Raw genomic sequence first — 25,910 nt, 5'->3', positions numbered from 1 at the left:
TCAATTCCCATAACGCACTAACAATATGGCCAGGTCTATAATAAATCACCACCGCTATCATTTGCAGGAAGGATCACGTCTTAACGAAATTGTCACATCTCATGTACACAATTAAACTTAATTCGCTTTTTTTTCTTAAAAATTTGATAAAATTCTAAGATTCAAGTTCAATTTGGCTTTAGTAGTTATGTGCTACACAACGAAAAGACTACGTGCCACAAATGTAGTTTTTAAAAGGCCTAGTATCACATTCACGGTAGTTTTTAAAAAGCCTAGTATCATATTCACAACTCAAACTTTGAAATCAAACTAATTAAATTTCCCCGTCTTTACAGATTTAACGGTTAAACTCAGATTTTACAGTTATGTTCAGATTAACATAAAGTCTTAAAAATGGCCCCCAAATGAAAAATAGTTAGCGTAGAAAAGCATTTTAAAAAAGGCTTCTTAGATACACGAAGGCTTCATACACATATAAAGAAAAAGGTGTGCAGCTAATTTGACGGAATAATGGACGAAATAAGCGAAATAAAGCGACGACGGAAATATTATGTCTGCTAGAGCTTCATGTAGACCTTCATGGACGAAAATAAGCGACAGAAATCGTTGACGGATGAAATGAAGCGACGGAAATATCATGTCTAAGAGCTTCGGTTACTACTACTCCACTTTCATCTCTCCCAGCTTCTGCTCCGTCTGCTCTCTCGCCTTCCTCGCCTCATTCCCTGCTTCCTCCGTCTTTCCCATCAGTGTCGATTTCAACGACGCTGCTGTCTTTGATACCGTCTCTCCTACCGATTGCAAATACCCCGTTCCTTGCTCCCCCGCCTCCCCAGCTGCTCCCCTCGTTTCCTCTGCCTTCCCTTGCACTGCCTCCTTCGCCGATTGCGCACCCCCCCTCGCCTTCTCCTTCGCTTCCTCCGCTGTCTCCTCCGTCGCTCCCTTCGCTTGCTCCGATTTTCCCAACAGCGTCTCCTTCCACGCCCCTGCCTTCTGAGAGATTGTGTCTGTCACGGTTTGCACGTAGCCTACCCCTTGGTCTTTCGTCTGCACTGCGCTATCCTTGGCTTTCTGGGCACTCTCCGTCGCAGTGTCTCGCGCAGCCGCTGCCTTCCCCGTGATCGTGTCACCAACAGATTGCAAGTAGCCCACTCCTTGATCTTTGGTCTGTACTACACTCTCCTTTGCCTTCTGAACATTGTCGTATGCAGTGTCTCGCGCAGCTCCCGCCTTTTGAGTAACTGTGTCACCTACGGATTGCAAGTAGCCCACTCCTTGGTCTTTCGTCTGCATTGCACTGTCGCTGGTTTTCTGCGCATACTCACTCGTAGTATCTTGCGCCCTCTGGACGGTATCTTGCGTTGCGCCCTTAGCTTGCTCATACTTTCCGAGCAACGTCTCCTTCAATGCGCCAGCTTTCTCCGAGACGGTGTCAGTAACGGACTGCAAGTATCCCTTCCCCTGTTCTTGAGCACTTGCACTTTTTTGTTGTGCACTGTCTTTAGTCGCTTGAGCGGAGTCCTTGATCTGCTGCGCGCTATCGTTAGCTCGATCCTTCGCTTTTTGAGCGGCATCCTCCGATTTACTTTGCACTTGCTCGGACTTCCCCAAAAATGTGTCTTTCAACGTCCTTGCCGTCTGAGAGACTGTGTCACCGACGTACTGCACATAACCCCTTCCTTTTTCTTGAGCGCTTTCGCCGGTTTGCTGGGCTCCTTCTCTTGCTTGGGCAGTTGTTTCCCCCGCTTTGTCCTTGGTCCCAGTATATGTAGCAGATGCATAGTCCTTGGCGTCGTTAACCTTGTCCTTCACTCCTTCTAAGGTTCCTCGTACTTCGCCTTTTGCATGATTGGCACGGCTGAGGATAATCCTCATCCTGCTCACTTTGTCTTTTGTGGGAGCAGCGCTTGCATGGGTCCCTCCTTCCGTCAACGGGCCTGGAGCCTAACGGAGTTTTCCAAACGGAAGGGCATTTATCTGAGGTGAATTACGGGGAAGGTTAACCTTCCCCAACGAGGTAAGCATTTATCCCCTGCTGCACTCCATCTCCCCTGCTGCTGCTCCATCGCCCCTGCTGCTACGCTCCATCCCGCTCCATCCCTGCTGCGCTCCATCCTTGCTGCGCTCCATCACGTGGAAGACCAACTCCCTTATCCAAAGCTCCCTTATCCAACGCCCCTCCATCGCTGGCCATATTGGTGGAATACTCTGTTAACACTGGCCTTATCCATTGCTCCCACTCCCTACTCCTTCGCAACTCCAGCCTGAGGCCTCCCGTTTGAGGTGTGCTCCAAGGTTCGCTCCCACCCTCACCTGCAAAGTTTGCTGGCTGTACCCGCTCCAACGTTCGCCCTTCCTTTGCTCCAAGGATCCACAAAGCAATAGCCTCTAAGGCTCGCTGCCCCGACGTCAAGCCTCAGGCCCTCCAAGCAAGACACCTCATACTCAGTAAGCAACATTCTACTAACCCGTTTGTTTAGTCTAAGGCAAACTAATAGTCATGAATGTAATCACGCACTCTGTGAATATAATCTCACTATCTCTGGTTTTTTTTTTGTAACGCCGAAATTTTTAAAATCCCCAATCTCTTTTTCCTTTTGTTGGCCAATCTCTCCATGTTGAATGTAATAGCATGATGTGTGAATATAATTTTTGCATTAAGAACATTTTTTTTTGGTAATGTAAACCTTCATAACCAATCACACACCCATGTGAATTTGGTGTGGAGGTGTGTAGGAGCTTATCTTAGCCACCAAGAACGTCACAAACCATGGCCGGTAAAAATTTCAAGCGCGGAGTGGAGGATGAAGGGCACTATTGGTTTGTTTGCTTGGTCAAAAAATGCCCGCTTCAACGCAAGAAGTTCACAACTCTAAGGACATTTAACAACCACAGGCGAATTATACACAACATGTCTCCTATTCCACACTTGAAGCGCGGTCCGAAGATAAAGCGAGTATGCAAAGATAAGAAAAGTGAGGATGCATCATGTGCTTCTCGCCACCTACAACGATCGATAAAGCGCTCGTTCTCGGTCGAAGAGAGGTATGCCAATTGTAGGGCTCAGGCAAAATACAGGGCAAAGCTTAGTGCCAAAAAATTATGGAAAACCTTGCCTTGCAAAGAAGGGATAGATGAAGCACAGTGGATTGAGGAGCATGTTCAAGGTTTCATGGCTACCTGGGACGCTCCAGCTCGTAAGGAGAAGCGTTTGTCCCGAACTTCCGAGAAGGTTCTCGGAAAGAAGCAAGCCCGTCAAGCCTCCATGGCTACATCCCTCGTCCCTGAGTCAAAGTGTGATAATCCTTTTGTTGATGATTCCTCGGAGGAGGACTAAGGACCTATTTGCATCTTGTGCTTTGTATTCAAAATGCAACTATTGTAATCTCTATTTGGAAATGACATTGTAAGCCTTATTTATTGTGAGTCATAATACAAGGAGGACTAAGGACCTATTTGCATCTTGTGCTTTGTATTCAAAATGCAACTATTGTAATCTCTATTTGGAAATGACATTGTAAGCCTTATTTATCCATGTTAATCTTTTCATTCATATTAGTCTCCACTCTTTATTATGTTTCCTCCAAGTTTAATATTGCTATGTAATCTCAATGAGTTTAAAGCTAAGAGAGAGAGAGAGAGAGAGAGAGAGTTTCTACCTACATGATCATATGACTTTGTGCATTATGAAGGATCCACCCATTTTTAAAGCAAATTAGAAGGCTAGAGACACAATTACAACATTTGTATACAGTCATCTCAAAATATGCAAAAAATAATCCATAATTGATGACATGTTCCTAGGTAGACATTCAATTCAATGTTTCAAGATTAACAATAACATCAATGATTAGGTTGTCTTGATGTAGCTTGCTTGTCTAGTTTTTTTTGCATCGTTACAGGAGCCTTCTTCTTGGGCCTTTGGAAAGGCTTTGCACTCTCATGTGGTGTTCTTCGCCTAGCAAGACTTCGTTCCACAAATGGCTTCTTTCGAACAATGCTGTTATCATAACCATCTTCCACAACCTGAAACTGAAGTACACAATCTGTCGCCTCGCTAGCATCTTTTACATCACAAAATTTATGCTTCATTCGCCTCATTAGGGACGCTAGATGTTGAAGTAGTCTCATGTCATCACCTGCATGAGGAAAATTTCAAAATTAGAGGCTCACCGTTTTCTTAAAAAACAAATAGAGACTCTCCAAATTTTTACGGCAACACTGACATACAAATGAACTTCGATTGCCTACTCACCTATACTCTCCATTTCCCAAGCGGATCGTTCCGTTTTGCAAGAAGCATAGGAAGTGCTCTGGAATATTTTGCCTAATATGAGATTCAATCCAGTGACTGTTCTCACTTCCATACAATACAAAACATGCTACTTGAATCTTTCCTAAAAGCAGCCATAGGAGCAAATGTCCCAAATTTTGGGGTGGCCTAATACGAAAGTCACATTCAAACCAAAAAGCCCATCTGGTATGAGGATCACTTGGCATGTATGTCAATGGGAAACCATACATCCATGGCACTTTTTCATCTGCCTTGTCAAATATTATTTTTCGCACGTGCCTGGGAATGCTTAGAGCCATGCCATCAATGAAATCTTGCAAATTCGTCTCTAACTCTGCCAAAATAGGGTTGCCTTAGCCACACGTTGTATACAAGAGGTAAGCCTATTCCATGAGATAGACACACAATGATTTATTACAAGCTTCTCTTGGACATTATACCTGGACTTTCGGGATCCCCTGGCATGGCAATGCGCAATCTTCTTTGTGGTGCCAGCATAGGAATCTTGACATGACCATGTCCCATATGTCCTATGCCATTTTGAGCAAAGCAGAGGAATCTGTCGGGTATGTGTGGTCTCACTTGCTGCTCTATCCATGGTCCCTCACCATTTGTTTCCAAACAAAAACAAATTACTTGTATTTTGCCTAGAACTATCCACATAAGCAAAGGTCCCATATTTTGGATGGGATAAAATTGAAACTTCTTTTCCAAGATGTAAACCCACCTCGTATACAAAGATGTGGGCATGTAGTATAATGGAAGACCACACTCCCAATTTGATTGGGCTTGCACAAGCCCATATATTTTTGTTTTGATGCTAGAGGGTAACTTTCCCATGTAGTGCTTGAAGATAGAAATTTCAATAGGGTCGATTGCTATGTGTTCCTCAGCTTCCCCTTCTGAAGTCGATTCCATATCTGCTACAAGTACATAAAAGCAACCAAGTAAACACATTTGCATGTATTTTTCTACACATTGCCACACCTTGGCTCTGACCCTACCAAAGAATACCTAGTGCATGAACCGGAAAATTATGCAATCACCTCTAAGTCCATCGGGACTTAATGCCATATCAATGTCATGTGACTCCTTTGATGACATGGTAGGAAAATATTTTGTCTTTTCCTTGAAGGTGGAAATCCAAGCACAGGCTTTTGCTATATCTAATCTTGGTGCCCCCTTGAAGACCATGTCTGCTACAAGTATGCACAAATTCATTAAAAGAATGTTCTTTGGTCTCACCCTTCCCTATGAATGAAAACTCCTTTGAGCAATGACACACATGCATGCAGTGGAAGAAAAAATCACCTGCGATCTCGACTGCTTCATCCAAGTCTGACATAATTGACTTCAATAACATTTCTCGATTGTGTGGGTCCTGGTACGAAGTATCTGCATGAAATTCTAGCCAATCACATGTGTGGGCATGAAGTGTAGGTGTTGGACCAAGCGTACATCTCATTGCAAAATAAAATGACATAATTTCATGAGTTTATTATGTGTACCTTTACCTGAACGTTCATGTGGATGTAGTGTCGAGTCATGTACATGCACTCTTGTTGTTGGAGCATGTGATGAAGAGGAAGCACCAATCTTGTCCTGGTACAAGTTGTGGCACTTGCGAACGATCGTGTGCACCTCTAAGCCCTGAAGAAGCATAACTTTGATTTGATGCTTGCACACATTCCCTTTCTTGGACCAGTTACAATTGCAGCAGGCCCATTCAGAGATGGCATTGTACACGGTGTAATAATGTTCGCGTTTGCTTTCACTCAGAACTGATGCAGTGCGTCCATCCCTTGAAAATGTAACAGATGCATCGCTAATATTGAGGGCTCTTGTGACAGAATGCTCTATTAGCCGTTCGATGTTAAAGTTATGCTTAAAGCCCTTCTCTTTAAGAACATCCATATACCAGTAGTAGGGTAAGCAGGCTGATGTAAGCTTATGTACCAGCCAATCTAGACGTCGCCCATATATTTTTTTCTTCTCACATAAAAAGCGAGACTTCAGAGTTGCGTGGTATGACTCGATTGCCCCGTTCGTGTCTTGATTTGCATGTGGGAGAGTACGTGCTGCTCGAACCCACATAGCTGTAGCACAACTAAGCAAGAGAGAGGTTACGCACGATTTGTAGACCCAATAGACAAGTCAGCATATAGAGAAGTAACACCACCTTGAGTATGGATATGTCCGAACTTACGTAAGCGATGGGCCCATCGATCTTGAAAATACTCTAGGAACTTCGATTCCTCGACAAAGTCTTCTATGAATTGGTCAATCTCCATCTCAACCTCAACCATCAATTGCTTGTCAGACCATGATTTATCACGTCCCATATGCATGATTAATCCCAACCTCTTAAAAATCTCGGCACGTTTGGGCCAATCGTTGACCTTTTTAATGACATGCTTTAACCAGCACCGTCGAACATGCCAAAGGCATAAATATATAGGTACATTGAAGACACGTCTACATGCATTCAAAAAAAGAGTAAGTAAGCTATTAGGAGGTCTTAAATTAGCAGAGACTGAGAACACACAAATGACAATATGCATTATCCAATAAGTATGTGTACCTCAAAGCTTGGATTTCTGCAGCTGCATCATCTACCATAAAGGCATTGATATCCCACGACTTGTTGAAGTCAAGGACACGATTGCGTAACACTCTCAACCAATATTCGGCCACATCCGTAGTGGAACTCGAGGTGATCACCCAAGCAACCGGAACTCCATTACGATGTGGATCAAAAACCAACATAGTGTACAATTGAAACTACAAGGTAGCCAAAGTGTAGCTATCATTATATTACTAGAACATGAAAGAAATATAGGATGAGAATGAGAATGAAAAATGCAGTTATAATAAGGTGTAGAGAAATATAAACTCTTACCTTATACACATTTGTTCCAAATGTTGAGTCTAATGCAACCAAGTTATCATTTCCAAACTCACTCATCTTCTGTAGTTGCCAAGGCGTTTGGATACCAAGGATGAAGTCATGGTGATTGTCTTGTTCTTGATATACGAAGACATGGTCTCTATTCTCAATCATCCACATTCGTATGCTTTGGGCATCATTGGAGTGTAGTTCATACGTACTCGAAGCTAAACGCTTTGCAATATTAAGTACATCCCTAATGGAAACAAAATCGTCTCTTTGATAAACACAATCCGGGCTTAACTGTTGCCTCTGATGCACCATTGCAATGTGCTTGTCCAAAACTTGTGAGGGAGTGAACCCCTTACACAACATATTGAATATCCATTGTTTCCTGTCTAAGGATAGCCATGGGGCAAAAGCAAGGTTGGGATCACTTATAATATCCATAGAATTTCCATGGCAAATAGTGTCATCCAAGTTAGTGTGATGCATGTGAATGTATGAAATGCATGCTACGTCAACCCAATGATACAACTGCTTTACCACAAAATGGCATTGGCAGCCTACTGCATTCCGCCCATGCATTGCATGAGGCCTAGATCCTTTTCCTAACTTTGGAACTTTGTTGGGATCCACAGGGAGTAGTAGAGCATTTTTGGCATCCAAGGGACCGAAGGAGCACCAATACCTACACCACACCCATATTGCAATGAGGGAGGACCTATTAACAACAAAGGATCGAACTCAACATAAATTTGGCATCCAAGGGACCGAAGGAGCACCAATACCTACACCACACCCATATTGCAATGAGGGAGGACCTATTAACAACAAAGGATCGAACTCAACATAAATTGATAAGAGCTTACGTTTTTTTAAGTAACCAAGAATTGTCTTTTGACTTTTTGAGGCACCCATCCTTTTTATGTTCTGTCTTTTGGATGCGAAAGCTTGTAGGGAACATCGAGTTTTGGCTCTCTCCCTCAATGAAGTCGTCAACACGATCCATGTTGATGTATGCTATGCGACAGACCTTGTATCGAGATCCAAGGTCTTCAACAAGATCCCAATGCAGGTTGCTTGCATTAAATAACCCAATGGGAGGTGTCTGCAATTTGCTGATATGGTATCCAGAATAAGTTTGTTTCAAGCAAATTGCTTTTTTCTCAATGTCTTGAAGCCTGTCATCGAAGAAGTTTAGAAATAGGTAAAAAGGATTTAAAAAAAACACAACCACCATGATTGAATAGAAAGGCACAACGTACGCAGTCACTGGGAGGGAAGCCATGGGGTCGACGGTGGATGGTAATCTTCACAGAGATGCTTTTGTAATTCTTGCAGATGCCCACGTGTTGGCCTCCCGAACCTATAGAACAAGCGAGGGCCAAGAAGACGTAAATAACTATGAGGAAGAAGGAGATCCAAAGGGGGGATTAATGGAGGGAGTAACGTTTGGGGAGTAAGGGGACACATGTAGTATTGGTGGAAGGGGACACATGGAGTATCGGTGGAAGGACAGATGGAATATTGGTGGAAGGGGACACATGGAAGGGGACACGCGTCGACTTTGTGGCTGGAGCAATCGACCCATGAAAGCGCTGCAGGTGAAGGTGGGAGCAAACCTTGGAGCACACCTCGAACGGGAGGCCTCAGGCTGGAGTTGCGAAGGAGTAGGGAGTGGGAGCAATGGATAAGGCCAGTGTTAACAGAGTATTCCACCAATATGGCCAGCGATGGAGGGGCGTTGGATAAGGGAGCTTTGGATAAGGGAGTTGGTCTTCCACGTGATGGAGCGCAGCAAGGATGGAGCGCAGCAGGGATGGAGCGGGATGGAGCGTAGCAGCAGGGGCGATGGAGCAGCAGCAGGGGAGATGGAGTGCAGCAGGGGATAAATGCTTACCTCGTTGGGGAAGGTTAACCTTCCCCGTAATTCACCTCAGATAAATGCCCTTCCGTTTGGAAAACTCCGTTAGGCTCCAGGCCCGTTGACGGAAGGAGGGACCCATGCAAGCGCTGCTCCCACAAAAGACAAAGTGAGCAGGATGAGGATTATCCTCAGCCGATTGGCACTGTCTTTGGCTTCCTCAACGCTGCAGCACACGAAGATTCTTAGCTTTTGATATCGAAAACTACAAAACAATTATGCAGGTCATTCATTCACAAACATTTTTCGGGCAGCTAGGCGTGGCCAGTGCAAGCGATACGAAAAACTGGTCTACTAAAAGTCCTAAGAACAGTTTGGTCGTAATCCTGCCGAACACTTTGACAAAAAGATACCAGCAGTGCACGCTAGGTGCGCTGGATTTCAGGTGAGAGGCGACCAAGGACAACCTTTGCTGGGCTGTCTGCTTGGCGTCGGTCCAGTCGCGATGCTGCTCGGTGGCCATGTCGAAGAGACTGGTGTGGGAGAAGAAGAAGCTGTGCAACAAGGAAACCAAAAGGAACTAAGATTTCTGAGAACTAGTAGCACGGATTTGGTGGTTTGGAAGTTTTCTTACGATGAAAGGCAAGAGCCGGATGGGATATATTGCCAGTGCATGAGGTTAGTGGAACAACTCGTGCGTTTACAGGGAGACACGTGTCTCCTAACGTGTCCGCTCCACATGCCCCCTCTCGCAACGTGCCCTTCGAACTAACCGCCCTTCTCGACCCTTCCTTCGGTTGCCACCTACAAGCATATTTTCTCTCATTGGGGGAAAAAAAGCGAACATTTTTAAATTTAATCCCATAAATTTAAAAGACAATTAATCCCGTATGTGCCCCTTCCGACTTTTTATTAGAATTGTAAATTCACATCAGTTACAGTATGGTAAGTACTTGTTCGTCTCAAAAGTTATATTCTTTGAGTAGGAAAAAAACGAGCTAACATTCTTTTTTATTCGCTTGAAAAATCCCATGCCAATAGGTACCCCCAGATGAATTCTGGGGGTAGTAATTAATTTGTGTGCGCAGAGGGTTGGTAGTTTTGACAAAAATTAAGCCTAAAGAGAAGGCGCGACACCGTATCGCTCAAAATGAAGCTCAGAAGCTTCGAGACAGGTGGGAAGCTTCTTGGAGAAGTTTTTGCAACTTCCTATGAAGCCCAGGCAGGCTGAAGAGAGGAAGGTAAAGAAGGAGGAGGGCATATGAAAGCCTCTCTATGCCTCAAAGGGGAGAGAGGGGAGGGGAGGGAGAGGGAGAGGGGAGGGAGTTGAGGGCGGGACAGGAGTGCAGCAGAGGAGCTGCGGGTGTGTTAATTGAGGCGAATTAATGGAATACCAATAGGTTAAATGAGGCACGGAGGAGATGAATTAATCGAATAGATAGAGGAGCTGAATAGTAGTGATTACAATATGCGCCCCTTGCATTACAGTATGTAAATTCACATTTATAACATTATGGTAAGTCTCTCCTCCCATGAAAAATTAAGCTAAGTTAAACATCCCACCCCCAGATCCTCAGATATTTGGGAGGCCCAATAGGAGTTGGTATTTCCCTCAAAGACAAATACGATTGGTGTTTTCATAAAATCATGCTAAAGTTTGATAAATGGAATGGAAAGACATTGTATTTTCCAAGTCATCATTTGTGGTTTATGTTCTCTCCATGTTCCCTTTTTTGGGCAATTTTCTGAGGAAGATTGATGCCTTATTGAGAGATTTTCTCTCAAATAATCAATGACTATACCCTGGGATTTTGTGGTCACTCCAAAACTTGAGGGTGGCTTGGGGATTGAAGCAATGAAGGATAAATGTGATTCTTTGTGTACTAAATGGCTTTTAAAGCTGGGTTGCAGTCAAAAGATTCCAAGATTCTTGATTTGCAAGAATGGTCTACAAGGTATTTCTGAGCCTTGGTAAGACCTTATTTTTGTATTACTTTGAAAATATTTGGATCAGAGTTCCTCTCTAGATTATTGATAATTTGGAAAAATAATGCCAATAGATTTTTTTGGACAGGTTTAAGATCCCTTTATGAGGATGCTTCATTGGGGAGATCTCTTTGGTTTGCCTTTCATATGATATAGATCCAAGGGTGGTTAAAACACTCTTTTAGAAAGGTTTCAAAGTATTCTAGACATATGGTATCCTGGAGGTGATCGATGGATGTCAATCAGTGATATCTCATCCTTGTTTCAACTTTCTGAAGGCGAAACTAGTGTGATAGGTTTAGTCTTGGAAAGAATTGTTGAGAGTTGTGGTGCCATGAGCACATATTAGAGGCTAGGGTATGGTATAGGAAAGAATTAAAGTAGCCACCCTAGGATGTGGACTACATTATGTGAGGATGTGGATTGAGGATATCCACAACGAGAGATGTGGATCAGAGGATCCCACAGATGTTGACTATTCAAAGGGCACTCTCTATAAGAGGCCTATCATGTATTGTTGAGAACACACATTGCAAGAGATATAGATTTGCTATCTCCCTCTCATGTCTTATTCAGTGTGCTTTGAGCCTCCTTAGTTCTTCCGTTGATCTTGTGTGCAGTAGGCTTAGTGGCGATCATATATTGGATCTTTCTCATGGTATCAGAGCTTCGGGTCATCCACTAAGTCTAGCTTGTAGATTAGTGTGTTTGTATATTGTTGTTTCTCATTTTGGGTATGGCTAGAAAAAGGAAAGTGGCACAATAGTATCATCTTTAGGGAGAGAGGATGAGAGTTGGTCCTTCATTGATTTAATTAAAGCTGAGTTGCTACTCCTGTGGAAGAAAGGTTGCTGCAAGAACAGAGCTATTGCAGTTTGCTATGAATATTGTTATCCTAAACACCAAAGGTAGCTATGCAAAGCTGCTTGTGTGACTGCTTCATTTGTTGACAGTCCAACAAAGGTGAGCACCATAGCAATGCCCGGTGCTCTCGGGCAGATGCATAACATACTTGGAAGTTGGAGCTTTCAAGCTCCATGAAAAGACCTATAGCGGCCTCCCAGTCTTGACTGAAGTAGCAAGCACCTCGCTTTGCTTGCAGCTGCTAGCTCTCCATTAGGAACTTAGTCTCTTCAACAACGAACTTCTATCTCCACAGCTCCCAGAGATTCTCTCTCGGCCAACCTCCAGTGTCCTAGATCCAAGTGCATCCAGTAGCCCCGAACCTTCAACGCCTGTACGAGCCTCCAAGGGCAAGAAGCAACGACCTCTAAGCTCCCTCGCCATTTGATTCTACGACTCCCTACTGCATCGATTGGCCTTCCCAGAAGCCTCTCCAATGAGCAACACCGGCTATCCCAACGCCTCTCCAAATCAGGAGCCTGCCAGCTCCAAACGCTATCCACGATCGTCAACAACAGAAGCCAGGGCCGCTACGAACTCCAACCTCTACATACGAATGATGGACTCCCACACATAAGGTGCTAAGCTATGTCACTCATGACCTCCTGCTTCAATGACCACAAGCTGCCGATCACGGGCCAGTTCCATAGCCAGCGCCTTGCCTCCAAAGCTTGTCTCCAACGAGCCTGTTCTCCGAGCAACAAGCTGCAGCCCAAAGCAAATCCTGTTGAGATATCAAGCTCTATACCCCCGATATATCTCCTGGATGACTATCATTTATGTCACCGCCTATGTTAGTTGTACTCGTGGTGTAGTTAGACTACCACGTATGTTTTTGGTTTGGGTTCACATATGAACCACGTATTCTAGGGTTTGACATATAGGGTATTTCCCTCTTCTATTGTATTGTTGTTGTGTGCAAAAGTGAAGAAAGGCTTCACCCTCCAACCGTGTGTCCTCTGTCTTTTGTGTGTTGTGAAGAAAGCTGAACTTGAGTCTCCTATCTCTCTCCCTCATTCTTTACATGGTATCAGAGCCTTGTTCGTGGTAAGGAGCTCAAGAAAGCAAGCCAAGTTTGTGGTGTCCTGGTAAGAGGACCAGTGTTGCTTTCCTATTTCGAGTTTGGGAGCAAATCTCTGCAGGTAGCACAGCCAGAAGTGCAGGAGTGCACTGTTTCAGATTGAGAGGCCCTTCGCGGTGTGGCGAGAGCGCAGTATATGCTGCGGGTGAGCGCGAAGCCCTCGGTGACTTTATTTTTTTCATTTGAGGCCGTTTCGGGGCCCGTTTTGAAGGCGGAAGTTCTTCGCAGGCACTCAGAAAAAGGCCCTGTTTTTCACTGTGCGACCACTGCGCGGTTAGTCGGTGGAAAGGTGCCACAGAAATTGCATCGTATGCCTGTGTGCAGAGATATTGGGAGTTGCAGACTCATGCCTGTTGCCTGTTGATGCAAAATCGTCACTAGGAAGTGACTGTGTGGTGAAATACCACTTTCGTCAGTGTTGCAGATCTGCCCCTGTGAGGCTTTTTGCAGAAGTTTTGCTATTTGCCCTTGTGAGGCATTTGCTGCGTTTACAGGTTGCTGTTGCAATTCGTGATTTGTAAAATGTCTGAGAATCTGTCTACCATTGTCAGTGAGAAGCTTGACAAGAACAACTTCCAAGCATGGAAGTTCAGGATGACAAACTTCCTTATGGGAAAGGGAGTTTGGGATTACATCAGTGGTGAAACTGCAGAACCAGTTTTGGGTGCTGCTCCCACTCCTGCTGAATTGAAGGCCTTTAAAGAATGGCATGAAAAAGCCAGAAAATGCCTGTATTGGCTGTCTGTTAGCATTTCAGATTCTATGACTGTGCATATACAGGATGTAGAGACGCCTAAGGAGGCATGGGATACATTGGTGAAGCTGTATAGCACAAATACCAAAGCACGAAAGATGCAGCTAAAGCAGGAGTTGCACAATGTGCAAAGGAAAAATCTGAATATAAATGAGTATTCCTTGAAGGTGAAAGGCCTTGCAGATTCTCTTGCCTCCATTGGAGCACCTGTTGATGATGAGGACTTAGTGTCCGTGACCTTGAATGGTCTTGGGAAAGATTATGCACAGTTTCGGACATCCATTGGAGTCTGTGAAACATTTCCTGATTTTCAGGAATTTATTGCTCTCTTGCTGAGTGAAGAGCAAAGGAATGGTGGTTCAGCCACCTCAACTCCTCAAGAGACTGCTTTCTACTCGAATACAGGTAGAGGCAAGGGTAGAGGAAGAGGCCGTTTTGGTGGCCGTGCAGGAAATCAGAACCAACAGCAACAGCAGGAAAACCAGTCCTATGGAGGAGGACGTGGTAGTTCTAGAGGCAGGGGGAGCCAAAGAGGCCGTGGTTCATGGCAAAGGAACCAGCAAGTAAATAGCAGCACAGAATGCTATTATTGTGGAAAGCCTGGACACAAGGAGAATACATGCTATAAAAAGCAGAATGACATCAAAAGTGGGAAGTTGCAGCAAAGCAACTATGCATCATCAAGTGGGCATGGTGACGACAGAAATGAGCACCTTTTTGTGATGCAGCATATGGTTAACTCCATGTCAGGAGATGCTGCAGCTTGCAATGATGTTTGGTATGTTGATTCAGGTGCCTCTAACCACATGACCAGTCATGGTGAGTGGTTTCATGATGTTAGAAATTTGGATAAGCCAGGTTATGTTGAAACAGGTGATGATACTGCGCACCCAATTACGCAGGTTGGTAAAGTGCCATTGGCTATGCAGGATGGCAAAACGAAGTACTTGGCAGATGTACTTCATGTTCCAAAAATCACTAAGAACCTGGTTTCAGTTGGCCAGATGGTTGAGCAAGGTCTGCAGGTTAGATTTAATCCTGATGGATGCTTTGTTGAGGACTTGAAAAATAAGTGCCGCTTGGTTGCGAAAGGCAACAAAAATGGCAGAATGTTCACCTTGGATGTTGATATGCATGAGGTGAAAGCTGCTATGTTTGCGCATGGGAGAGGTGTCATTGCAGATATTGAGATATGGTACAAGCGCATTGGGCACGTGAATATACAAAGGCTGAAATCTATGCAAACGAAAAACATTGTTGCAGGTTTGCCTAAATTCAGAGTTGAGGGAATGCAAAAGGTATGTGAAGCATGCCAAATGGGTAAGCAGGCCAGACATGCATTTCCCAAAAATGCTAAGGTGAGCAGAAGACCTTTGGAAGTGATCCATTCAGATGTTTGGACAACCAAAGCTGCTTCTATTGGTGGATGCCATTATTATGTGACGTTTATTGATGACTACACTAGGAAGGTGTGGATTTATTTTATGAAGCACAAAAGTGAAGTGTTCAGCCATTTCAAGGCTTTTAAGGCCATGGTTGAAAAAGAGAAAGGTGTGCATATTAAAGTGCTAAGATCTGATGGAGGGGGAGATGGAGGGGGAGAGTACTTTTCAGAAGAATTTTGTGAATATCTGAAAGAACAGGGAATTCAAAGGAAGTACTCATGCAGGTCTACCCCTCAGCAGAATGGGGTTGCAGAAAGGAAGAACAGGCATATTGCAGAAGTAGGACGGGCGATCCTAAATGAGAAAAACATGCCTGATTATTTTTGGGTTGAAGCAGTAGCAACTGCTGTTTATATTATGAACAGAACCCCCACTGCAGCTGTCCATGGCATGACGCCTGAAGAAATGTATACAGGCCAAAAACCAGATATTTCTCACTTGAAGGTATTTGGTTGCATAGCTTATGTTCATGTTCCTGATGAGAAGAGAACAAAGCTGGATCCAAAGGCAGAAAAATGCATCTTTATTGGATATGCTCTGCACCAGAAAGGGTATCGCTGTTATAACCCTTCCACCCGCAAAATGCAAGTGAGCAGAGATGTTGTTTTTGATGAAATGAGCAGCTGGTATGCACCAACTGTTATGGTAGGAGATGCAGATGCAGGAAATGGGAATGCTGCAATAAATGCAGAGCAGCAATCTCAAGCCTTGAGTGGACCCAGAGAGTCCTCTACTAGTGGATCTAATGCATGGACAGGGAGATTGAGATCTAGTGAATCGTCACATGGCAGCCCTGATAGTGTTGTGCAGGTACATAAGGGAAAAGAAAAAGTAGACCATGCTCCAGTGTTTGATGTGTCTGCTGGTAGCTCTCATGTTGATGGAGAGTCAAGCGGCTCTGAAATGAGCCTTGATGAGGAACTTGGGATTCCTTCTGTTGTTACACCTGGTGCAAGGAAAAGCAGGCATGATTTAAAGACTCCTGCAACTGATCCAGTTGTACGGAGGTCCACTCCTATTAAGTATCCAGTTGATAGGCTGAGATATGATGGGTATACAGCACATCACTATGCTTATATGGTCAAGGTTCTAGAGGAGCCAGAGCCCACATGTTTTGAGGATGCAGCAGGGCATAAAAATTGGGTAGAAGCAGCTATGGATGAAGAGATGGCTGCCTTGGATGCAAACCACACTTGGGATTTGATGCCTTTGCCTCATGATAAGAAGGCTATTGGCTGCAAGTGGGTTTACAAAGTAAAGCACAATGCTGATGGGTCTGTTAGCAGGTACAAGGCAAGATTGGTTGCCAAAGGTTTTGCACAGACATATGGAATTGACTATGAGGAAACTTTCAGCCCAGTTGCAAGGATGGCAACCGTGAGAGCAGTAATTGCTATGGCTGCTGCAAAGGGATGGTCTTTGCATCAGATGGATGTGAAAAATGCCTTCTTGCATGGTGATTTGCAGGAAGAGGTTTATATGATGCAGCCAGAAGGTTATGAGGATAATTCACACCCCGATTTTGTATGCAGGTTGCGCAAAGCCTTGTATGGCTTAAAACAGGCGCCGAGGGCATGGTCAGACAAGATAGGGCAATATCTTGTCACTATTGGATTTCAGATTTCCAATTCAGATTTTTCACTTTATGTGAAAAGGACAAACAGAGGGATTGTGCTTATAGTCATCTATGTTGATGACTTGATTATTACAGGTGATAGTGATGCAGACATTAATGAAGTGAAGCTGCTGTTGAAGCAAAAATTTGAGATGAAGGATTTGGGAGAGCTGCGTTACTTCTTGGGCATTGAGGTTATTAGATCCCCGAGTGGGATATGGCTTTTGCAAAGGCAATACGGTTTGGACATGCTGTCCAAATATGGGATGACAGGCTGTAAGCCTATTTCTGTTCCATTGGAGCAGAATGTGAAGCTCAATGCAGAGACAGGTGAGCTTCTTGAAGATATTACTATGTACAGGCGCATAGTAGGTAGCTTGATTTACATGACTATAACCAGACCAGATTTGAGCTATGCTGTGGGGCTGGTGAGTCAGTTTATGCAGGCACCGAGGAAGCCACATTTGGATGCGGCTAGGCGCATACTGCGGTATGTGAAGTCCACATTGCATTATGGACTGTTTTATGAAGCTGGGTGTGCATTACAGGTACATGGATACACAGATGCTGACTGGGCTGGTAGTGTCTCAGACAGGAGATCTACTAGTGGTTTTATGTTTTCCCTTGGGAGTGCTGCCATCAGTTGGAGCAGCAAGAAGCAGCCAACAGTTGCCTTGTCGAGCACAGAGGCTGAGTACAGGGGTGCAGCAATGGCTGCATGTGAGGTAGCTTGGTTACGGAAGCTACTTGCAGATATGGGACAGTCAATTCATGCAGCAGTTGTCATTCATTGTGACAACATTAGCAGCATCATGCTTGCTAATAACCCAGTTTATCATGCTAGAACAAAGCACATTGAGGTGCATTATCACTTTGTGAGAGAGAAGGTTCTAGCTGGTGAGATTGATCTTGTCTATGTCAGCACTGAGGAGCAGGTGGCTGATATTTTTATGAAGGCATTGGGTACAGAGAAGCTTCGCAGATTTAGGAGCTTGCTTGGTGTATGTGAGATGGATTTGAGCTTGAGGGGGAGTGTTGAGATATCAAGCTCTACCCCCGATATATCTCCTGGATGACTATCATTTATGTCACCGCCTATGTTAGTTGTACTCGTGGTGTAGTTAGACTACCACGTATGTTTTTGGTTTGGGTTCACATATGAACCACGTATTCTAGGGTTTGACATATAGGGTATTTCCCTCTTCTATTGTATTGTTGTTGTGTGCAAAAGTGAAGAAAGGCTTCACCCTCCAACCGTGTGTCCTCTCTCTTTTGTGTGTTGTGAAGAAAGCTGAACTTGAGTCTCCTATCTCTCTCCCTCATTCTTTACAAATCCTATGAACTACCTTCTGCAACGCGCACAACTACATCACCTTTGTTCAAGAAGTCTGTCCTCTCTTGCTCTTATAGGATGCATCTGGTTCCGGAATTGAGGCGGCGGAGTATGCCTGTGACGTTTGATAATTGCCATCGTCATCGCGCCTCTGCAGTTTGCAAAGTCTTTTTCTTTTTGTTTTCTAAGGTTGAACCTTAGGCCACATGGCAGTCCCTTGATCGGACACGTGGTAGATAAGTTTGGGTGTGGGTGTGGTTAAGTAAACCTTGGTTAAGTTTATAGTTAGGTTTAGCTTAGTTGGACCATGGTTAAGTTTATCTAGCATTGGGTTAACTCAGTTGAGTTAAAAGATTACCACGTGGCACAGGGCCACCTCAGCACGATAACCCCTTGCCAAGCACAGTTTGCAAGCAAGATGTAAATCCATATGCCACATCATCAAAGGCCCTCTTCTTGACAGAAACTTCGACAAACCATAACTTGCAATCCAAGAAGAATTTGGCCATGTTCCAAAAAGGAAAAGTGATCGTCTTTTTGAGCTGTACGTTCCTGTCTAGTCAGAATCATTGTATGCAATTAGACACTGCCAATATTGAAAGAAATCAATGGGTAAGACCCTTTGCAACAAATGACAAATCAAAGCATGAATGCACACATCATTGTCATAAGCATGCCAAAAGCACAAGTGTATGAGATGACCATAGCACGAAGCATGGCATCCACACATAAAGCATCAAGGCACATGGAACAACAAAGCATCATGCATGAAGCTACATAAGGAAGAAGATTGCAGATTGAAGAACCAGCAGGTCAACTACACAGCATCGTCATCAAGCCATGAGCCAAAGGGTGACATCAATGGAATGTATTGAGAAACAAAAACCTTGCCAACCTTGCCTATGTTTTGTAAATCAAACCTGACCACCTGAGAGTAGCTATGAAAGCACCAAGGGGAGGTGTTGAGAGTTGTGGTGCCATGAGCACATATTAGAGGCTAGGGTATGGTATAGGAAAGAATTAAAGTAGCCACCCAGGATGTGGACTACATGATGTGAGGATGTTATGACGACAACCACACTAGTGGCAAATAGAAGGAGATCTATGATAGCCATTGCGCTGGTTCTTGGAGTTATATATTTGTGTACCAAGGAAAATGTATTTCCTTGTGCAACCAAGGAAAATGCAATTGACGATCTGGCCCTTGAAGGTTCCCCTTTAGGAGCAAGGGCCATATCGACATGCCATATTTATCCAGTGGCATCTTGGATATTGTATAATGCATGTCGATATGGCCCTTGCCCCTAGAGGAGACCCCTGAAGGGCCATATCGTCAATTGCAATTTCTAATTGTTTAATTGTATTTTTCTAGATGTATCTCCATGCGACCACAACGGTGGGTTGTTGGAGCTATCTTGGTGCTAAACCAAGGAAATTGTAGTCCTACTTTAATGGTATTTTAGTCCATGTTGCAGCAAATCCTAAATGAGCCACCACGGTGACTGGAGGCCTAGTGGTGCCATCCAAATAATCAACTACAATTCATCGAGTGAAAATTGAGCAAAGGAGATTACAATGTACATCTACATAACATGATATATAAAAATTAACAACAGCTTATATTGAGCAAAAATTTAACAAAGGATCTTACATTATAAAAACGCAGCATTTGCTAAAGCCTTAGAGGCCAAAAGATTACATCTAGCGACCATAACCACTCAAATATAAAAGTTAACAACATCGCATACTGAGAGCCTCAAATTGAACAAAAGAGATTACATAAATGTAATAAAAACTCAGCGATTTTTGAGAGTCTTAGAGACCAAAACATTACATCCAACGAGCCAAAATATCGTCGAGAGCCTTAGAGGACAAAAGATTACATCCAGCCATTGATGAGTGGTTATGAGCCTCGTTGAGCAAGAGGAAAATTGTACAACTCAATAGTGCCACTAGCCTAGATTTTTGTATTAAAAATTTTCAGGGAGCCAATGGAGAGGCCGAAGACCATGTGCATTGCCAAGACTCAGATTACGCCCCCGCCAACAAGACGAGAGTACTCCGCTATGAAAATTATGAGGCCTTCATCGACATCTAGGGGGAACCCATACATCACAGCCACATAAAGAGGCCTTCTATGATGACCATGTCATCTAAGGTGGTGACATACAGATGTGGGGGGAATCGACCGTGGGAACGAAGGGTGCCAACTAGAGCCAGCATTTCCACTCCAGGTGAGTGCAACACAAACATTGGGATCATGTTGCATCGAGGGGTGGTAGTAGGCATGGTGAAGATGAGTGGGTGAGCAGTGGAGCGGATGAGTAGGGGAGCAGATGAGTGATGAGAGTTGGAGGAGGGAGCATGGAGCAAAGTAAAGTAGGGGCAGAAGAGAGTTGGAGGAAGATGTGTGGAGCAAAGTAGCAGAGCAAGGGCGAATGAGAGAAACGTAGTAAAATGTCAAATGCCACGGATCTTATATATTATAAAGTTCAAGCCATCGTGGTGGTTGGAGGCTCAGAGGCCCGGGTTCCATCCATATTAATTGTAGGCCACTGTGATGGGATCTTAGGTGCCACCCTAGACAGACTGGTAATCATGAAGCAGACACTTGGTGGTGGTAACTGGTAGGTGAGCAAGCCACTACAATGGTTGGTAATTAACTACCAGCTCGGTGGAATCTTAGCCACGGTAGAGGTGGCTGATGAGAGCCACCACCTCTGGATAGTAATCACCACAAAAGTAAATCACAAAGCATAATCACCTCTAATCACTCATTACCGTGCACTATAGTACTCTACTGAGCATGCAAACTTGGTGACTAGTAATTTACTACACTCATAGTAATCATGCATGCAAGCCCGGTGGTGGTAACTGGCAGGTGAGTAATTGCTGGCCACTGCGATGGTTGGTTTAATTGCCAACCCGGTGGAATCTTAGCCACCAAAAACGTGGTTGATGAGAGCCACCACCACCGGGCAGTAATTACCACAAAATAAAATCATGAAGCATAATCACCTCTAATCACTCATCACCATGCACTCTAGTACTCTACTGAGCATGCAAGCCCAATGGTGGTAGAGTGGTGGTAACTAGCAGGTGTGTAATTGCGGGCCATGGAAGTGGTTGGTAATTAACTACCAGCCTGTTGGAATCTTAGCCCACACCACAGACGTGGCTGGTAATCTTGCCATCACCTCTAATCACTCATTACCACATGCAAGGTAGTACTGCTTCCTTGAATTAATCAAAATTCGGGCCAACCACCATGGTGGCTCTCACCATGGCAAATCCTTGTAGTTGGGCTACAAACTTAAGCCTCCGCTATTCCATTCCCTTCACTGTTTCGTCTTCTATCCCTCTTGACCATTTCTTTCTCCCTTGCACTTGGACTGCAAACTTAAGCCTCCACTATTCCAGTTCCTTCACTGTTTTATCTTCTATCTCTCTCGACCGTTTCTATCTCCCTTGCACTCTTCCTGCAAATTCTACCCCCTGTCATAATGGACCCCCCTGGACACACCGAGCTCCAAAACGTGCCTGCACAATTTGAAAGCTCCTCACATGATCTTTCCTCACCCCCTGCACAGTTCCTCACACAATCTTTCCTCCCCCTCTACAGCACAGTGCGAGAGCCTCTCCTCCCCTGATCTTGAAATCGTGACATCTGGGAGCTCCTCTTTTTCTCTTTAAAAGCTTAATTCGGATGCTCTTAGCAACTTCACTAGGTTGGTACAGGAGGTGAACATGAAGGAGGGGCAACTAGTCTGTCAAGGTCAGAAGATTACCATCACTGAAAGCGTGGTTGAAAATGTGCTAGGCATTCCTGGAGGTAATTCGCAAAGCACACTTATTTGAAAAGCAATGGAAGAGAAAGGATAGTCTAGATGTATACCCCAATGCTCAAATTAGTAAAGATGATGGAGTTAAGCTTTCTAGCTTGCCAACAGACCTCCAAGATGTGTTGAAGAAGACCATTCACTTATTTCCCTATATGTGAGGAACCGTGAAGTTATGGCAGGTTCAAGCAGCAATCGAGCAACTGAAAGGACGTGATGTATCTTTCTCAAGGGCGATCTCCAAGATGTGCTGAAGAAGACCATTCCCTTATTTCCCTATATGAGAGGAACTGAAAGGACGTGATGTATCTTTCTCAAGGGCAATCTCCAAGAGCATGATAACAAACCTAAAGAATTATGTGGAAGGAAAATCCCAATTGTCATCTCAGTCTGCTGGATTTGCAATGCACTTGATGGCATCTACCCTCAAAGGGATTTTTGAGCAATGCGATAAGAAGATGTCTCAAAAGGTAACTTTTATCAAGAGAAAGCCACAGATATAGCAAAGGCAGCGCAACTTGAGAAAATTCTCAGGGAGGGTATAGAAGCCAAGGTAGAGGAGGCACGAGCGAGGGCCTTGTAGGCACAAGAGCAAGCTGAGGCCGTTGCAAAAATGGTCGACATGGAAAGGCGTAGAAGAGAAGAAGTAGAGAAGCACATCAAGGAGCTCTGAGATAGGCTTGAAGAAGTTAGAAGTGATGGGGACATCGTGGACAAGGAGCTAGTAATGATGCAAAAGGAGCTTGAAGATCAGAGGGCGAAAAATAAGGCTCTTTACAAATGGCTCTGCAACATGCATAACACATTGAACATCGAAAAAGACCAAATGATGGAGGAACTGAAAAGGGAGAATGCAAAAACTAGAGTGGTGGTGATGTAGGAGATGCGAGAGAGCTTCAAGGCTAGGAAGGATAAGGCAGAGAGCAACCGGGTGGAGAAGACAATGAGGCAACTCTCCAGGCTAGGAAGAATACAAAGAATAGCCATGGTGGAGCAAGTTGCAGCAACCAAAACTGTGGGGGTTGTTATTTTGAAACATTGTTGGAAGTTCAAATTAAGAGTAACCTACAAGACCATGCAACAAGATTATGAACACCGTATTGGGAAATTTGGGAATCTCCCAAGTTCCATCTTAGAATTCCCAAATTTCCCAATATAGCCTTTTCTCATCTAGAAGATACAAAATATAAACTAAAGTACTAAAACAATCAATTTCTTTCCACACACCATATGGATTATAAGGAGAAAATTAGTGCATTTACATTTGCATGTGAGCTTACATGCAAAAAACTGGTATTTAGAAAAAATTCAAATCTCACAATTCATGCCTGATAGATGTCACATCTTTTTTGTAATATTTACAATAGGAAAGAATTGTAGGAATGATTCTTCTTTTCAAAATCAGTGACAATATGAAAAAAGCTCCTAACATTTCACCAAGAGGTCAGTGATCGAAGAGCTGAAAAGAGAAAAAGTTATCCCCTTGATGAGGTCTCAGATATTGACATGACCACCATTTGCAAAAGACCTACATGTTGCTAATTATTCTAGCAGCATACCAAGAAGACCATGTCATTAGAAGGGCATATCTCCTTGCAAATCAAAGTGATACAAAAACCAAGATTGTTCAAGTTGGCAACCCACACATTGTCACATGCAGTGACTGTGCCTAGCAGGGACTGTGCCTGTGGAGCCCTATGATGAGGTGGTAGGAGTGGTCACATGAAGTGTGTGTGTAGCACTATGAGTGCTTGCAGAGGGTCAGTGCCACTTGGTAGATGAGGTGGCAGCTGACTAGGCACTGATGACGTAGCAGTGCTGATGTGGATTGTATGGCAGCTAGAGATGCTGACGTGGACCTGTTGATGTGGCTTCTTATGTGGTAGCTGTGTGGCATGGGGTGATGTAGCACCTGACTGGACTATTGATGTGGCAGATAACTGCCATGTGCCAGATGATGTGGCATGTGGATAAGGTCCACCTAAGTAGTGATGTGGTAGCTAATGTGGATAGGTGACATGGCTACCATCGTGGACTACAGATGTGGTAGGATTAGTGATAATGTGGCACCTTGGGATAGGGTTGCCACGTAGAGCTCTTAACCAACGGCCTAACCCAAGGTCACCTTCACCTGACCTTGGTTGGATTTGATCTACCACATGTTGGTTGGAGGGGCACCGAAATCCTTAGAAGGTGCTCTAGAATCTTCTAAGATTCCATGGAACTTTCCTTGGTTGGAGTGTCGCTGCTTCCCTTGGTGTCCCGCTGCTCGTTCGGAGAGGCTGTCTTGTTTGGACTAGGCATCACTGCAGGGTCACGCGGAGCCTTTGGAGAAGCTGTCATGAGCACTGTTAGCTATTGGGAGTCACCCGTATTGCACCTTGGTGTTGCAGTGAGCTTACAGCCCACTGGCCGTGAATATAGAGCCTAGATGCTGTTTGGAGATTGGAGGTATTTGGGACCTGAGATTGTAGGCTGGGAGTCTAGCGGCCGTTGGAGGGACCCTGTTATGCACTATGGCATTGGTGTAAAGCGGCTGTGGAGAGGCTATGAGTGATGAGAGTTTGTGGCAGAGCATTGTGGAGGCATGCAAATAGTTGTCTTTGTAGGGATTGCAAGAGGCATCTCGAGGTGGCGCAGATCGAGCTGTTGTCAGCCATTGTTGAAGAAGGCACTATTGCGGATGGTTTAGGAGCCATGAGGCTTGGAGTGAAGGATCTTCTGATGCATCACCCACATGGTTGGAGTTACAGGAGCGTAGCAGCCCGTATGGAAGGGCTGGAGTAGTTGCATGTACTTCATCTACTAAAGAGAGGTGCATGGCTTGGTCACTGTAGTTGTGATAGGGGTTGGCTACTACACGTTTAGAGAGCACAGACCTTGTGACCATGGGACCCCTCGTAGGAGACATCATGGGCTGTACAAAGGTGGGAAAATCTATCAAATTGTGAAGAAGTAACTCCATATTTTGCCAAATCAGAGCATATTGGGCCATTGTAGCGGACTTATCCCAACATGCCACATGGCAAAGTGATGCCTCCAGGTCCCTACATTTTGTTGGAGTTTGGAAGGTCATCTCCCAATCTATGAGCCCCAAATGAGAAGAGCATGGGAGAGGTGCACCAAGAAGGTATAACAAATCTTGGATGAGAAATTAGTATCCCCAACATCACTTAGATTAGTATCCTATACAATCAAAAACCACAAATAAATCAAATTAATGTTGTCTTTCATATATAAATTAATTATATTTATAAAACAAAGATAATATAAAGTATCTCTAATGAATCAACGCCATTGGTTGCATTAGATGCATAGTCGGATAATGTTGAGGCTCATATGAAGCTCGCTTGGAGCTCTGCTTGGAGCTCTCATTGTGGACACTGCAGATTTGATAAAGGCCTATCTACAACTAACTTCTCAAGGACCTGCAGCTAGTCCAAGCACAGAGATCTCTCCATCTCTCTCACTCAAAGTCTCACAGAGATCTCTCCCTCTCTCTCAGAGATCTCTCACACAATGAATGAAATCCCTAAATGATCTCTCTCTTAGTCAGAGAATGAATACTCAATCACTCAAAGAACTCTCAAGAAAACAAATGGATGGAAATTCCTCTCAAATGGATGGAATTTCTCTATCAAAGAAGAAGTTCTCTCAATGGAAGAGAACACTCGACCTCTCGATCTCTCAATCAATCACACTCTCTCATACGGATCGCTATGCCTCAACGGAAGGCAAGGGAGCTCTGATACCATGACAAATATGAAGAGAGGAGAGGAGAAGAGTGGAGATGAGGAGAGAGGGAACAACTAGAGAGCACACCACAAAAACTGTACACTAGATTTAGTTAAAAATGTAGAATATATACAAACCCATTTAGGGTTAGCGTTAGGGGATCTAACCCTT

General features: G+C 44.2%; 1 protein-coding gene across 1 annotated transcript; it reads right to left on the bottom strand.

Moving 5' to 3' along the window:
- Positions 1-444: 444 nt before the first annotated feature.
- LOC147880338 (uncharacterized) lies at positions 445-9,660 on the bottom strand. The gene is made up of 3 exons (XM_087370867.1): positions 9,516-9,660; positions 9,255-9,274; positions 445-1,856 (listed from the first exon to the last, which is right to left on the bottom strand). Exons 1-3 carry the CDS (start codon positions 9,569-9,571, stop codon positions 661-663), a joined length of 1,272 nt encoding a protein of 423 aa, XP_087226993.1. The 5' UTR covers positions 9,572-9,660; the 3' UTR covers positions 445-660.
- Between the last annotated feature and the right edge of the window lie 16,250 nt (positions 9,661-25,910).

This window comes from Dipteris shenzhenensis, chromosome 32 (assembly GCF_047967505.1).
Source record: "Dipteris shenzhenensis isolate YYH24624 ecotype China chromosome 32, Dip_SZ_1.0, whole genome shotgun sequence".
Classification (NCBI taxonomy): domain Eukaryota; kingdom Viridiplantae; phylum Streptophyta; class Polypodiopsida; order Gleicheniales; family Dipteridaceae; genus Dipteris; species Dipteris shenzhenensis.
This window is presented reverse-complemented; position numbering and strand designations above follow the sequence as displayed.